Source organism: Portunus trituberculatus, chromosome 27 (genome assembly GCF_017591435.1).
Source record: "Portunus trituberculatus isolate SZX2019 chromosome 27, ASM1759143v1, whole genome shotgun sequence".
Lineage (NCBI taxonomy): Eukaryota > Metazoa > Arthropoda > Malacostraca > Decapoda > Portunidae > Portunus > Portunus trituberculatus.
Window position 1 is genome coordinate 15,627,402 of NC_059281.1, and position 16,035 is coordinate 15,643,436.

The 16,035-nt window shown below is 41.4% G+C and overlaps 1 protein-coding gene across 5 annotated transcripts in view; it reads right to left on the minus strand.

Moving 5' to 3' along the window:
* Positions 1-16,035, minus strand: part of LOC123509785 (dipeptidase 1-like) — a 216,360-nt gene that overhangs the window by 458 nt on the left and 199,867 nt on the right. For 4 of the 5 annotated variants that reach the window (XM_045264327.1, XM_045264328.1, XM_045264329.1 and 1 more), the window contains 3 exons: positions 14,086-14,161; positions 964-1,102; positions 1-259 (listed from right to left, as the gene is read on the minus strand). The exon at positions 1-259 is cut by the window's left edge and continues 458 nt beyond it. In XM_045264327.1, the coding sequence (XP_045120262.1) occupies positions 143-259; positions 964-1,102; positions 14,086-14,161 (332 nt within the window). In that variant the 3' untranslated portion in view covers positions 1-142. Of the gene's footprint in view, positions 260-963; positions 1,103-14,085; positions 14,162-16,035 lie in introns of those variants that run through there. The other variant, XR_006676283.1, reaches the window with a different exon arrangement.

Genomic DNA, 16,035 nt, shown 5'->3' on the forward strand with positions numbered 1-16,035 from the left:
TGCCAGATTTCTGGACACACGAGGCACTGATCATTTCAAGCACGCCCTCTTGTTGGCCGCCAATCCCTACACACAGCAAACACTCGCCCTGGTGGAGGATGTGTGCGGGCTGGCTTGAGAACACTCGGCCCTTCTCTCTACACTAGTCGTCACCTCGCTTCGTAAACTTGTAGGAACAGTTGTTGGGTGACGGGAGCTGCGAGGGCGGCACTTCCCACTCGTGAGGCGCTACCCCTTGCTGTCCCATCACCTCCCGGACCTGGCGAGACAAGAACAATTCTATGACAGGGTGTTGGGTGTTGCCGCGGGGACAGGAGATGGGCTTGAGTGAAGTCTGCGTCAGGAGAATTAAGTTTGGGTACGAAGATGAAGGCGTGGAAGGAGAAAGGAGGAAAAATGAAGGAAAATGACATAGAGAGAGAGAGAGAGAGAGAGAGAGAGAGAGAGAGAGAGAGAGAGAGAGGAGGGAAGCAGTGATGGGAAGTAATGATTGTGTGGGAGTGGAGTGACGGACAAAGGGATTATGAAGGGGATCACTCGGGGATTATCTCATTGTAAAAATAGTTACCGGAAAACATGACGCTTATTGATCTCACGTAGACACCTGGCGGATCGCACGGTGGCTGTCCACACACACACACACACACACACACACACACACACACACACACACACACACACACACACACACACACACACACACACACACACACACACACACACACACACACACACACACACACACACACACACACACACACACACTACCAAAACAACACAAGAAAGATTGCACTGAATATTCTCATTCTCCTCCTTCTTTTTCTTCTCCTCCTTCTCCTTCTTCTTCTTCTTCTTCTCCTCCTACTCTTCTTCTCCTCCTCCTCCTCCTCCTCCTCCTCCTCCTCCTCCTCCTCCTCCTCCTCCTCCTCCTCCTCCTCCTCCTCCTCCTCCTCCTCTTCTTACCTTCTCGACATCCCGCATCACTCTCAGTAGGTTCTGTCCCGCCAGCTTCTTCAGGTCCTCAATGGTCCACGAGGGGTCACTCATCAGCTCGGCGAAGAGGTGCGGGTACCGAGACACGTCCTCCAAACCCGCTGGCAGCCTGACGAGGGCCGAGGAACACAGTCAACACCATAGATTCGAAGCTCATTTGAATAGAAGTCTCTTTCCTAATCTTACCCATTCCTTAACCTCCTTCAGTACTGAGACGCATTTCTACCTTGATTTTGGGGTATGATTAGACGATTTTATTTGCATTAGGAAAAGTTTATGGAGGTCAAAAGATTAATGGCATGATTCTTTACTATTTTAACCCCAACATGTGTTTCTGAAGCTGTATGAAATCGCCAAATAGTGACCAGACGGAATATAGAAACGCGTCCTGCTAGTCAAGAGATTAACCAAGGAAAGCAGTAGAAATGAGATGACAGCTGAACTACCGGAGAGACAACGGAAGGGAGGCAAACATATATAACCACAGGAAACAAGTGTGGAGCTGACAATACTAACAATTGCAGCGGCGAATGAGAGGAAATTGGAGCAGTGATAGGAAGGATTAGGAAAGGTGTGCTGTGATTTCTGTGACTGCTGTGGTCTGGGAAGGCAGGCAGAGGAGAGAAGGCAAAAAGACATAGAAGACAGACACACCACTTGCTTGAGAAAAACATTATATACTTGACGAGGGAATATGAAACTGATAAATAGACTGAAATAGATACTAAAATTTATGCACACGCTGCTACACCACCCTTCCCTCTTCCTCCTCCCCCTTCACACAGAGAATGGGACACAAAAGCACCCGCAGCAAAACAATAGAAACAATATCGAGCGACAGGAGGAGCACGAAAGCGACTGAAAACAAGACGAATGCTGATGAAAACAGTATCGATGAGGGAGAGAAAGAAAGAGAGAGGGAAGGAGACGGAATAATAAGAAGAATAAGACAGTGAGGACCGAAAAAAAAAAATCTGACTCAGGGCATTTTATGAATCGAGTATAAAATCAATTGGAAAAGTTATAACTGAGAAGGAAAGAAAAAAATGAGGCACGTGGGAACTTTGTTAATAAAAGACTGATATACGGATGGAAGGAGAGATAAGAGAGAGAGAGAGAGAGAGAGAGAGAGAGAGAGAGAGAGAGAGAGAGAGAGAGAGAGAGAGAGAGAGAGAGAGAGAGAGAGAAAGTGTGTGTGTGTGTGTGTGTGTTCGTGTACCTAATAAATTTAAATAAGAGGCAAACGAAACAGAAAATTAACGAAGATTTTTACCCTTAATCATGCCAAACACACACACACACACACACACACACACACACACACACACACACACACACACACACACACACACACACACTGTCCTAGCACGCCTGAAAACACGGTACTTATTTCCCAATTTTCTTCCGCTCTCCTCTGCTACATTAAAGCCGCGCCGCAGTAAATATGAAGGTAAGCGTGGTCGTAATGTTCCAGTTTTCGTTGCCGTGACGTAGCGAATGTATGAAGTTAAAGGGAACTGAGCCAACCACCGAGATGTGTGTGTGTGTGTGTGTGTGTGTGTGTGTGTGTGTGTGTGTGTGTGTGTGTGTGTGTGTGTGTGTGTGTGGCTTTCCATTACCGAAGTAGCAGCCATCTAGCGTGACTTACAGGTAGGCTACTGTTTGCACGAGATAAGCGTCCGGCATTTCACTGACCGCGGATGAAAAGGAAGGAAACCGAGAAAATAGAGATAAAAACAATAGATAAATAAAAACAACAACAACAACATAAAGTAAAAAGAAAAAAGAAAAACAGTCTAATGTGTCGCGAGTTCCATCTTCTCTCAATTATTTATCAAGAGCTAAAAAAAAAAAAAAAAAATAATAAGAAATAAGTAGCGAGAGAAAAATAAACATCGGGACTCCAACAACAACCACGACAGGAGATTACAGAGAGGGAATTAAGCTTACGAGATGACTTAGAAATGACTTGCAATAGTTTCCCTTCCACGCTGTTTGCCGACTGAGGAAGAGAAGAGGAGTAATTACGCGACCAAAAAGCTTTAAACAACAAAACTCACTCTAGTTCACTCTAATTTAAAACCAAGATGTGTATTTGCTAGAGAGAGAGAGAGAGAGAGAGAGAGAGAGAGAGAGAGAGAGAGAGAGAGAGAGAGAGAGAGAAAAGGAAGCAAGAAAAAAAAGAAAAAAAAAGGAAACGTGAAAAAAATCTATCTGTTTGTGATTATAAGGCGGGTCTGCTACACCAAATTTCTTTTTCCACTTTTTTTCTTTCCTTTTTTCATTTCCATGGGCCGAGGGGATGGATGGAGTGGTAGAGAGGGGAGGGGGAGGCAAGGGGATTGAGGGGGTGAGGGGAGGGAAGAGGTGGAGGGCTAAGGCACCACAAAACCGATTTTAACTTTTTCTTTTCTCCTTGGCCTTAAAAAGTTGTTTCCATAATTCGGTGCGGCACACAAACTTTAGAGGGAACCAGTTGTTGTTGTTGTTGTTGTTGTTGTTGTTGTTGTTGTTGTGGTGGTGGTGGTGGTGGTGGTGGTGGTGGTGGAGCATTCTAATCTAATCACTTCATTTTTCCTTTTTCTAATTCATCACTGCACTGTACCATTGCTCTAAATGTTATTGTAATAATTACTACTACTACTACTACTACTACTACTACTACTACTACTACTACTACTACTACTACTACTACTACCACTACTACTACTACTACCACTACTACTATTACTACTACTACTACCACTACTACAATTACTACTACTACTACTACTACTACCACTACTAACTACTAGAAATAGATAACACACAGAAACCAAAAGTAGGTAAAGAAAATGTGATAAATAAAGTGAAGGAACAAAATGTCGCAGAGAAATAAAAAAATAAATAAAAATACGTCACAATAAAAATAGGAAGTTGAATGTATGAAGAAAAGAGTTCTGATCCTCCAATGGCCTTAATGCCTCCCAAGACTCTTCACTTTCCGATTCCTGGTCGATACTTTACATTCCCGCTCTGTTCCTCACCCTCATCCTCACGTCAGTATTCAGAAACTCTTTGCTCTCTCACCACGACTCTTTTCCAAGGCCACAGACATGATTAGCGCGGTTTTCAAGAGTGTTTCTACAGTTAATAATATAGAAATATTGTCAGTCTGCCTCTAAAAGCTTAAAAACATGCTTAAAAACGCTTTCTTCTCTCACCCTGACTCTTTTCCAAGGCCACAGAGATGATAAGCGCGGTTTTCAAGTGTTTCTACAGTTAATAGTGTAGAAATATTGTCACTCTGTATCTAGAACCTTAAAAACACCTTAAAACTCACACGCTTTAGTTTTAAGATCAGTATTCAGAACGCTTTGCTCTTTCATGGCGACTCTTTTCCAAGGCCACAGAGATGACTAGCGGGGTTTTCAAGAGTGTTTCCTTGGGTAATAATGTAGAAATCTTGTTACTCTGCCTCTAGAACCGTAAAAACTTGCTTAGAAATGCTCTGCTCTCTCACCACCATTATTTTCCGAGGCCACAGAGATGATTAGAGGGGTTTTCAAGAGTGTTTCCTTGGTTAATAATGTAGAAATATTGTTACTCTGCCTCTAGAACCGTAAAATCTTGCTTAGAAACGCTCTGCTCTCTCACCACCATCATTTTTCGAGGCCACAGAGATGATTAGAGGGGTTTTCAAGAGTGTTTCCTTGGTTAATAATGTAGAAATCTTGTTATTCTGCCTCTAGAACCGTAAAATCTTGCTTAGAAATGCTCTGCTCTCACACCACCATCATTTTTCGAGGCCACAGAGATGATTAGAGGGGTTTTCAAGAGTGTTTCTACAGTTAATAGTGTAGAAATCTTATTAATCTGTCTCTAAAACCGTAAAAAAACACTTTAAAAACTCGTGTGAATTTTAATAAACCCAGATAGAGGAGGTGAAGCGCAGAGGTGTTTGAAAATACGAGCCTTACCCTCAGTCAGACTCAGCCAACCTCCTTCCGGTGAGAAAAAGCGACAACAAAAGCAATTACAAACTCCCGAGCAAGCAGTGATTGGGAAACCCCGCCACATAAGTCCTTGCTAAAATACTCCCAGCACTCCAGATAACTCCACTGCGCCGTCCCTCCACGCCCCTCCACTCCCTGCCCTGCTTCCGTCACTCCTTACTCTGTTTCTTGTCACTCTTTACCCTGCTCTTGTCACTCCCTGCCTCTCCCTGCCATTTTCTGCCTTGCTCCCGTCACTCCCTACCCTGCTCCTTGTTACTCCCTACCTTGCTTCTTGTCACACCCTGGTCCTTGTCACTCCTTACCCTGCTCTTATCCCTTCCTAACCTGCCCCAGTCACTCCCTGCCCATCCCTGCCATTTTCTGCTCTGCTCCCGTCACTCCACACCTCTCCCTGCCACTCTGCCATGCTCCTGTCACTCCCTACTCTGCTCCCGTCTCTCTCTCTCTCTCTCTCTCTCTCTCTCTCTCTCTCTCTCTCTCTCTCTCTCTCTCTCTCTCTCTCTCTCTCTCTCTCTCTCTCTCTCTCTCTCTCTCTCTCTCTCTCTCTCTCTCTCTGCGTCACTTAGTCGATCTATCACGTAAGTTTACAAGATGGTTACATTTATAACTTCCTGGTGTCGTTTTCTTTTACTCTTTTTTCTTCTTGTTCTGGTGTTTTTAAAGGGTATGGATGTATTGGTTCTTGTTGATATGTTGTTTATCATTGGTTGTCTTGTTTACCTTGTCTACTTTTTCTCTTTCGTTTTTTTTTTTTTTTATTCCAGTATTTTCAGTGTGACTATTCCATCGACAGGTTTTGAGGGATAGTCTCGTCTTTCTTTCAGTGTTATATTCCTTCTTTTTCTTCCTTCTTATCTTCCAAAAAGTATAAATATCGGATCTCTGAAGTGTATTGTGTTGAACTGCCGTCTTTCCTTTCACTCTGATGGCATTCACTTACCCGGGAAAATATAAATAACTAAGTTTTTTTCCAACTATTTCAATAACAAATACAAACTTTCAATAGCATTTCTTTTCACTCTTACTCTTTCCACACTCCACCGCCTGGCACGAGAGGGGCGCCGCGTATAGGCTTACTGACTTCCTGTGGCTTCCCTAATGCTCTCCTGTTGTCGTATCGCCTCTCTAAGCATTTCATCCCAAAGATCAACATGACACGGAACACTAGACCCGCCTCCACACCTTCACTCGTATTAAAAAACGCCTCGCTCTCTCACCACGACATTTTTTTCCAAGGCCACGCAGACAAGAGGCCAGGTTCTCAAGGCAGTTCCTCCTTATAATAAACTAGAAATCATCCCAATCCATCACCAGAAGCAAAAAAAAAGTATTCTTAATCCTTTCAGTACCAGGACGCATTTTCATATTCACTCTGCTTACTATTTGGTGATTTTATACTACTTCAGAAACTTATGTGGGGGATTAAAATATTGCGAAACACTTCAGCGCCGTACCCTCACTATTTTCAAAGGGTTTTTAAGGCTGTTTGTGTAATTCTAGTGACATGTTAACAAGTTTTCTGTATTATCAACATGAAAAATACTCTTTACAATCCGGTTAGTTGCCTCTATGGTCTTTGAAAATGGTCGCGGTGAGAGAAGGAAGGCGTTTCTGAATGTGGCGCATGATCGAATTCACAGCTTTAAGACCCTGAGCTACCCAGAGCCCTGTAAACCCGGCTGACCCACGCACGGACGCAATAGTCGGTGGGAAGGGTTTTGCGGCAAGGAAACTAGTAAATGTCACACGAAGAAAAGAAAAAAACTTACAGAAAACTTGCAAGGGTGAGGGAAAACTTAAATTGCCACTGAGAAGGAAAATTTTTATATTCTTGCGGAGGTAATCGTAAAGATGTATTAGAAGGAAACTAGATGAAGGAACGCGACAACGAAGATCACGGGAGGAAAAGGAAAAGGAAAATAGGTGGAGATAAAAAGAAGGAAAGGCAGGAAGGGCGGCAGTAATTTACGTCTCAGCGGGGAGGATAATCAACCAGAAAAATTAAGATAAGATTGAGCTGCATTCGACCTTAAAAAATATAAAAAAAGAATCAAAATTTTCACTATTCTTTCTTTTTCCATTACCACAAGTTTAATTCACGCACAAAAACATAACCCACATATTTAACCCCTTCAGTACCATGGCGCGTTTCCATATTCATTCTGCTTACTAATTTTGATGATTTTACACAGCTTCAGAAACTTATGTAGAGATTAAAATAGTAAAGACTGTGACCACAAATCTGACCTCCATAGACCCTTCCTAATGTACGTGAAATAGTCTAATCGTACACAAGTCTCGAGGTCAAAATGTGTCCCAGTACTGAAGGGGCTAAGTGAAGTCAAACCAAGCTTTTTTATTAATTCTACATAAGTTACCCTTCAAATAACAAACCTCACTAGATTCACACTAATTTGTCCAAACCTTCGATCTGAGAAAGAGAAAAATTTTGCACGATTTTTCTTACCTCAAAAGTGAAGTCGAGAGAGAGAGAGAGAGAGAGAGAGAGAGAGAGAGAGAGAGAGAGAGAGAGAGAGAGAGAGAGAGAGAGAGAGAGAGAGAGAGAGAGAGAGAGAGAGAGAGAGAGAGAGAGAGAGAGAGAGAGAGAGAGAGAGAGATGCAGAGAGAGAGAGAGAGAGAGAGAGAGAGAGAGAGAGAGAGAGAGAGAGAGAGAGAGAGAGAGAGAGAGAGAGAGAGAGAGAGAGAGAGAGAGAGATGCTGAGGAGAGTTTGCATTCAGGTGCGGAGTGCGTGGGAGGCAGGCGCGGCTCTCAGCACTAAGTGGAATGAAGGAGAGAGAGAGAGAGAGAGAGAGAGAGAGAGAGAGAGAGAGAGAGAGAGAGAGAGAGAGAGAGAGAGAGAGAGAGAGAGAGAGAGAGAGAGAGAGAGAGAGAGAGAGAGAGAGAGAGAGAGAGAGAGAGAGAGAGAGAGAGAGAGAGAGAGAGAGAGAGAGAGAGAGAGAGAGAGAGAGAGAGAGAGAGAGAGAGAGAGGAAAAGTGTGTGACTGCTTCTGGTTCTTACGCTACCAATGAGAGAGATAATGGTGGTGGTGGTGGTGGTGATGGTGGTGGTGGTGGTGGTGGTGCTAGAAATGATGTCACGTGAAATGAGGACTATACTGGGATGAGAAAAAGGAAAGTCAATTAAGATGAGTCAAGATGAGAAAAGGTGAGTAAAGGCAAGGAAAGGTAAGGCAAGGTGAGGAAAGCTGAGTCAAGGTGAGGAGAGGTCAGTCAATTAAGGTGAGTCAAGGTAAAGGCGGGACATGACTTAATATCTTTTTTTTTCTATTTATCTTTACAATTTTTGGGGGTGTTAGTGTCCAGGGGTGTTGAGGTGTAGAGGTGTGTGTGTCAGGTGTGTTGCTGTTTGTATTGTTGTTGTTGTTGTTGTTGTTGTTGTTGTTGTTGTTGTTGTTGTAATTGTTGAGGAAAAGCATTAACCGGCCACTAAACATTTCGTGGTAGTCCGTTTCGCTTCCATCACGCAGTCCATTATTATTATTACTATTATTAGCATTATTACTATTATCATTACCACTATTGTTGCTGCTGCTATCATTACTATCATTAGCATTGTTGTTGTTGTTGTTGTTAGGGTGTTGTTTCTTTGCTTTATTTTCTCTATATCTTCCTTCCTTTCTAAGTCTTCCTGCTTCACCACCTCCTTGCTTCCTTCCTCCACTCCATCATCATTATTTTCGCTCCTGTCACCATTATCATTAGCATTTTGTAGTTTTTTTGCTTTATATTCCTTTCATCCTCCTTCCTTTCTAAAATCCTCTTGCTTCACCACCATCTCCTTCCTTCCATCCTCCCTTCATTCCATATCCATCATCATTATTTTTGCTCTTATCACTATTATCATTACCTTTGTTTTTGTCTTACTTTCATCCTCCTTCCTGCTTCACCACCTTCCTTCCTTCCTTCCTTCACTCCATCTACATCATTATTTTTACTCCTGTTACTATTATCACTAGCATTTGTACTTTTTTCCTTACTTTCCTTACATTCAAGACATTTGTCCCTGAAATTTGGCTAACTCCTCACCAATCTTTAAGGAAACTAGCATTTGAAGAGGGCCTTTTTATTGTCAATCTTGTGTTGCTCCTGGTTGGTTTCCCTTTGGCAAAAAAAAAAAATCTTCCCTCCTACTTCACTACGGCTTTCCTCCTTTCCTTCCTTCTCTCCTTCCTTCACTCCATCTCCAACATCACACAAATTAGGGCGTCAGTCTGCTAATGTCAACAATGCATCTGGGGAATCCTCGTCGTTCTCTACATTTTCAGGGAAGCCTCCGTCTCTCATTATGAACGTAATTAAAACCCGCGACCTTTCCGGGAACCACGAGGACTTGTGCTGCGATGATTAATGTACCAGGACGAAAAAAAAAAAAAAAGAAGGAAAGTAAGGAAGAGGAAGTATACGAGATAATGCCCTGAGAGAGAGAGAGAGAGAGAGAGAGAGAGAGAGAGAGAGAGAGAGAGAGAGAGAGAGAGAGAGAGAGAGAGAGAGAGACGGAGAGAGAAACTTCACCTTATCGCTCCCTCACCACCTCACCACCACCACCACCACCAATACCACCACACATGTTACTCTTTCCATCTTGCACCGCCAGAACACCATTACAACACCACCTTCCCTCATCCCGCCGCCAGACACCAGGAGGAGGAGGAGGAGGAGGAGGAGGAGCAACGTCAGCCATGAGGACAAACCACTCTCCTGACTTACAAAGGGCCCAGACTGCTCCGTGGCGGGCCGGGAAGGAAGAGGAAAGGAGAGAGGAGTAGGAGGGACTGTGGAGAGAATATCACGGCCTGGCCACTCAAACACGTACGCTGGAGAGGGAGAGGGAGGTGAGAGGGATGTGAGAGGGAGGGAGAGGTGGGTGAGGGGGCATTGGGGAGAGTGGGGAGGACTAGACTTCTGGTGGTGGTCTGGCCGTTCCTCGTCTGACCAGCATAAGAATGTCTTCCTTCGTGGGTCTGTTTGTTCGCTCTCCTTCCCCGCGAGCTGTTTTTGGATTGGCGGGACAGACGAGGCGCGACGCGAGAAATGACGGGAAGACAAAGGCTGAGGACGTGAAGACAAGAGCTATTGGAGGCTGAAAACGTGAAGAAAACACCGGGGGAAGCTCAAGACATGATGAAAAAATGCTGTGGAGGGCTGAAGACATGAAGAAAATAGCTGTGAAGGGCTGAAAACGTGAAAACAAGAGCTGGGAAAGGGTGAGAACGTAAAGAAAACACTGGGGGAAGCTGAAGACACGAAGAAAAATGTTGGGAAGGCTGAAGACGTAAAAATTAAAGCTGGAAGGGGATGAGAAGGTGAAGACAAGAGTTGAGGAGGCTGAAGACGAGAAGAAAACACTGTGGAAGGATGAGAACAGGAAGATAAGCACAGAAGGAGGCTAAGGAAGTGAAAACAAACACGAGGGGAGGCTGAGACATACTGACGCTAAGCAATAAAAAACAAACCTAAACAGAAAAAAAACAGAGGATAGAGAAACAGAAGATAAAAAAAACAGGATTGGGTAGAAGAGGAAAGAGAGAAGAAGAGGAAAGAGAGGAGAGGAAAAAGATGAAAGAAAAACGCGTGACAGATGGTAAGTTTTAGCTCAAGAAAGGAAGAGAAACAGTGAAGGTACGCAATATTAGGAACAACTGAAGGGAAGGAAGAGAGAGTGACTGCGTGAGTGAGTGTTACAGAAATACGTGACTAAAGAAAACGTTGCAAAGTTGACATGGAAGAAAAAAATATATAAATGATGTGAAGATGAAGGAGGAGAAGAAACAGCAATAACAACAACAACAACGAAAAATAACACTAATAAAGGAATAGCAACAAGAAAATAAGGAAGAAGAAGAAGAAGAAGAAGAAGAAGAAAGACAGATAGATAGAGATAGAGAGAGAGAGAGAGAGAGAGAGAGAGAGAGAGAGAGAGAGAGAGAGAGAGAGAGAGAGAGAGAGAGAGAAACAAAGAACGCTCCGGAAGATTACCTGAGAGAGTAACAGGACATTTGAGGAGTGTGGCGTGAAATGATGGGTGAAATTTGCACCATAAAAGAAAATGAACTTGGGAAAATAAAAAGAAGGGACATTATTGGAGGATGCGGAAAAAGAAACAATTATATGATGGAAGTTATTAATGTACGAAATGGCGATAATTATTACTGGCGGACGAAGAAAAGTGGGAAAGGTAAAAAGAACACTGATAAAGGTAAATAGAGATGACTGTAGAATAAAAGAAATGAAAATAAGAAGAAAGATAGAAAAAAAATATAAAATAGATCTGACTGCAGTGATCATAATAATGTGTAATGCAGAATGGCGGCCATAGTCAAATGAACTAAAGGATAAAAAAAAAAAAAGAAAAAGAAAGAAAGAGAAAAAGGACACACAAAAAATAAATAAAAAAAAGGAACCAACAGGAAAAAAAATGTTTGTACAAAGAAAAAAAATAGAAAAGACGAAAAAACTCACAGAATTTCAGGAGACAAGAGAAGGAAAAGGGAAAACGAGAAGAAAAGAAAACGAAACAACGAAAAGGAAAAGAAAAGAACAATAAGCGTAAGGAAAAAAGAAAAGAAAAAAACAAACTAGTGAAAAGAGAAATAAAACAAAAAACGCGGGAAATAAATTAAACACAGAAGAAAAAGGGGAAAACAAGAAAAGAAAAGAAACAACGAAAAAAGGAAAAGAAAAGAACAAAATAAGTAAGAAAAAGAAGAAAAAACATAGTGAAAAGAGAAAAAACAAAAAAACGCGGAAAATAAGAAGAAACAAGAAAAAGAAAAGACAAAAAACAAAAGAAAAAAGAAAAAGAAAAGAACCGAATTAGTGAAAAGAGGAAAAGAGAAACACGAAAAAAAATAACTTAAAGAGAAAAGAAGAAAAGTGAGTAAAAGTATAAGGGACAAATATAAAGGAGTGAAGCTTAAGAGGCAAAATAATAACACCAACGCAATGAAGTGACGGAAACAAAGCATAACATAATTATCGGGACAAAGAGGAACCAATAATTGAATTGAAGACCGTGAGTTTCAACCACTGGACTCATTTATACCCAGACAGGAGAGGAAAGGAAGAAGAAAAAGGACAAGAACAAGAATAATAACAACAACAACAAGAGCAACAACAACAACAATAACAAAACAACAAAAGCACCAAAAAAAAAAAATAAAATAAAAACAAGAACAACAACACGATGATTTACGATACAAGACAAGACACAACACAAAAAAACACACACAAAAAAAAAAAACACAAAAAAGGAAAACAAACACAACACAAAAGGAACTCAAAGAACGAAAGGAAAGCAGAAGAAACAAAGAAAGAAAAAATAAAGATAATTTTCCATAGAGAAGAAGAAAAAAAAGAAGAAAAAATAAGAAGCAGATATTAAAATGAGAAACAACACACACACACACACACACACACACACACACACACACACACACACACACACACACACACACACACACACACACACACACACACAAATGAAAGAGGAAAGAGGAAGAGAGAAAAGTAAGAAAGGAAGAAAGTAAGAGAAAATGAATGTATAAGAGAGGAGAGGAAGAGAGAAAGAGTAAGAAAATAAGAGAGAAAGTAAGAATATGAGAGGAGAGATGAAGGGAGAAGAGAGAAAGAAAGGAAAAAAAAAGTAAGAGAGTGTGTGGAAGAGGAAAAAGGAAGATAAAGAAAAGAAAGAAAGGAAGAAAATAAGAATATGGGAGAGGAAAAGGTGAAGAAGAGAAAGAAAGGAAAAAGTAAAAGAGTATGAATATATAGAAGAGAGACAGAGAGAAGAGTGAAAAAGTAAGCAATAAAGTAAGAGAGTACTGGTGGTGTATGGGAGAGGAGAGAGGAAGACAGAGTAGAGACGGGCGAGGAGAGAAACTTTACCTGATTGGATTACGTTAAAATGTGAGACACGCTACGTTAATTCACCCAGAAAGAGAGAGAGAGAGAGAGAGAGAGAGAGAGAGAGAGAGAGAGAGAGAGAGAGAGAGAGAGAGAGAGAGAGAGAGAGAGAGAGAGAGAGAGAGAGAGAGAGAAATAACCTTACATCACCTACCAAAACACATCACAAAAACAACTTCAACCCATCACAAACTTAAACAAAATCAACGAAAAAAAAAAAAAAAAGACTACATCATATTTTCTCAACCTAAAAAAAAAAGAAAAAAGAAAAGCTAAACACAATTCCACACACACACAAATACTAAACCAACACCCAATATTTTTTTTCAAGCTATAGAAGATTAGAGTATATTTTATTTAATTCCCAAGAACCCTTAACCCTTCAGTACCATGACGCATTTCCATATTCATTCTGGTGACTATTTGGTGATTTTATACAGCTTCAGAAACTCGTGTGGGGATCAAAGTAGTGAAGACTGTGACTATCAACCTTCTGACCTCCATAGACCCTTGCTAATAATAAAATGGTCTTATCATACATAAATCTCAAGGTAAAAATGCGTCCCAGTACTGAAGGGATTAAAATAGTGAAGACTGTGACCATTAACCTTCTAACCCCAGTACTGAAGAGATTAAAATAATGAAATCTGTGGCCATTAACCTTCTGAACTCCATAGACCTTTCCTAATGTCAATAAAATGGTCTTATCGTACACAAATCTCTAGGTAAAAATGTGTCCTAGTACTAGAGATTGAATTAGTAAAGACTGCGACCATTAACCTTCTGACCCATAGACCTTCCTAATGTCAATAAAATGGTCTAGTATCGTACACAAATCTCTAGGTAAAAATGTGTCCTAGTACTAGAGATTGAATTAGTAAACACTGCGACCATTAACCTTCTGACCTCCATAGACCTTTCCTAATGTCAATAAAATGGTCTAATCGTACACAAATCTCTAGGTAAAAATGTGTCCTAGTACTACAGGGATTGAATTAGTAAAGACTGCGACCATTAACCTTCTGACCTCCATAGACCTTTCCTAATGTCAATAAAATGGTCTAATCGTACACAAATCTCAAGGTAAAAAATGTGTCCCAGTACTGAAGGGGGTTAAGACAGCCAGGACAAGATCAGCACAGCACACCAATGAGTCACCACCACACTTACTTGTTCACACCATCGAAGTCAGCACCAATGCCCACGTGTTGTACTCCCGCCACTTTCCTCACGTGATTAATGTGATCTGCAACGAGAGAGAGAGAGAGAGAGAGAGAGAGAGAGAGAGAGAGAGAGAGAGAGAGAGAGAGAGAGAGAGAGAGAGAGAGAGAGAACTAGAGAGACATGGAGGAGGAGGAGAAGGAGGAGAAGGAGGAGGAGGAGGAGGAGGAGGAGGAAGATGAGTAAGAGAAGTTAAGGAATGAGAAAGAAAAGAAGGAGGAAGGAGGAAGGAGGAGGAGAGAGAGAGAGAGAGAGAGAGAGAGAGAGAGAGAGAGAGAGAGAGAGAGAGAGAGAGAGAGAGAGAGAGAGAGAGAGAGAGAGAGAGAGAGAGAGAGAGAGAGAGAGAGAGAGAGAGAGAGAGAGAGAGAGAGAGAGAGAGAGAGAGAGAGAGAGAGAGAGAGAGAGAGAGAGAGAGAGAGAGAGAGAGAGAGAGAGAGAGAGAGAGAGAGAGAGAGAGAGAGAGAGAGAGAGAGAGAGAGAGAGAGAGAGAGAGAGAGAGAGAGAGAGAGAGAGAGAGAGAGAGAGAGAGAGAGAGAGAGAGAGAGAGAGAGAGAGAGAGAGAGAGAGAGAGAGAGAGAGAGAGAGAGAGAGAGAGAGAGAGAGAGAGACACGCCTCCACACTCCTACAAGAATATAACAAGGTAAAATTTTAGAACAGATGGAGTTAGAAAGCAAGAGAGACAAATTGAGGTGATTCCAAGAGAAGGAAGAAGAGGAAGAGGAGGAGGAGGAGGAGGAGGAGGAGGAGGAGGAGGAGGAGGAGGAGGAGGAGGAGGAGATGGAGAGAGGCACACATGATACTTCAGATGAACAATGCAATAAATGGAGGAAACACAAGACAACGAATATATGAAAAAAAAAAACAAACAAACAAACAAACGGAAAGCAAATATGAATAGAGAAAGGAAAGGGAGAATATGTATGTATGAATGTATACGTATATGAAAAGCAGTAATAATGATCGTAAAAGGGTAACAGTGGTAATAATGATAATAGTAATTAATGATGGCCAATGAAGGTGAAACAGAGCAGGTGTGCGTGACGTGAGATTCTCCTTCCTGTGTGGAGTCGCTATTGCTTCATGAGGGGGCGGTAATGGCTAAGGTAGGCGGGAATAAACTCATTTCCTAACACCTGTCTGTTTTTAAGTCCCTCTTATCGCGTCACAAACCATCCAGTAATAATAATAATAATAATAATAATAATAATAATAATAATAATAATAATGATAATGATGATATTCTGTATGTATGTATATGTGTGTATGTGTATGTGTGTGTGTGTGTGTGTGTCAGCGTGTATGTATAGGTCTCTGTATGAATGTGTATGGTAATTAATATGGTATGCTATGTATGTATATGTATGTATTTTTGTATGTATGCATTTGTGTGTGTGTCAGAGTGTATGTATAGTCTCTGTATGTGTATGGTAATGAATATGGTATGCTATGTATGTATTTGTATGTATGTATGTATGTATGTATGTATGTATGTATGTCTTTCTGTTCTTTTATATACTCTACACCTGGTTCTCTTAATTAGCTTCCTTTGCTGTCAATTCGTCCTTTCTCTCTGTCTTACCATCTCTACACTACTTTCCTCCAAATCTTCTCTCCCTTCCTCCTCCTCCTCCTCCTCTTCTTCTTCTTTTTCTCTCAGTACTTTCCATCTTCCTACTCTTCTCCCTCCGTCTCTCTTTCCTCTCTTTTCTTTTCTCTTATTTAGTCTCTAGAGGGAGTTTTCATTTAATATTACTTGTGACGTTATAGAAGATACACTCACTCACTCACTCTCTCTCTTTCTTTCAAACTTTAATTTTCTCTCCACCTGGTCTCTAGTTTACCGTGCCATTAATTCTCACCTGGTCTTCGTAACTTTCTCATTCACTTTCTCAATTGGT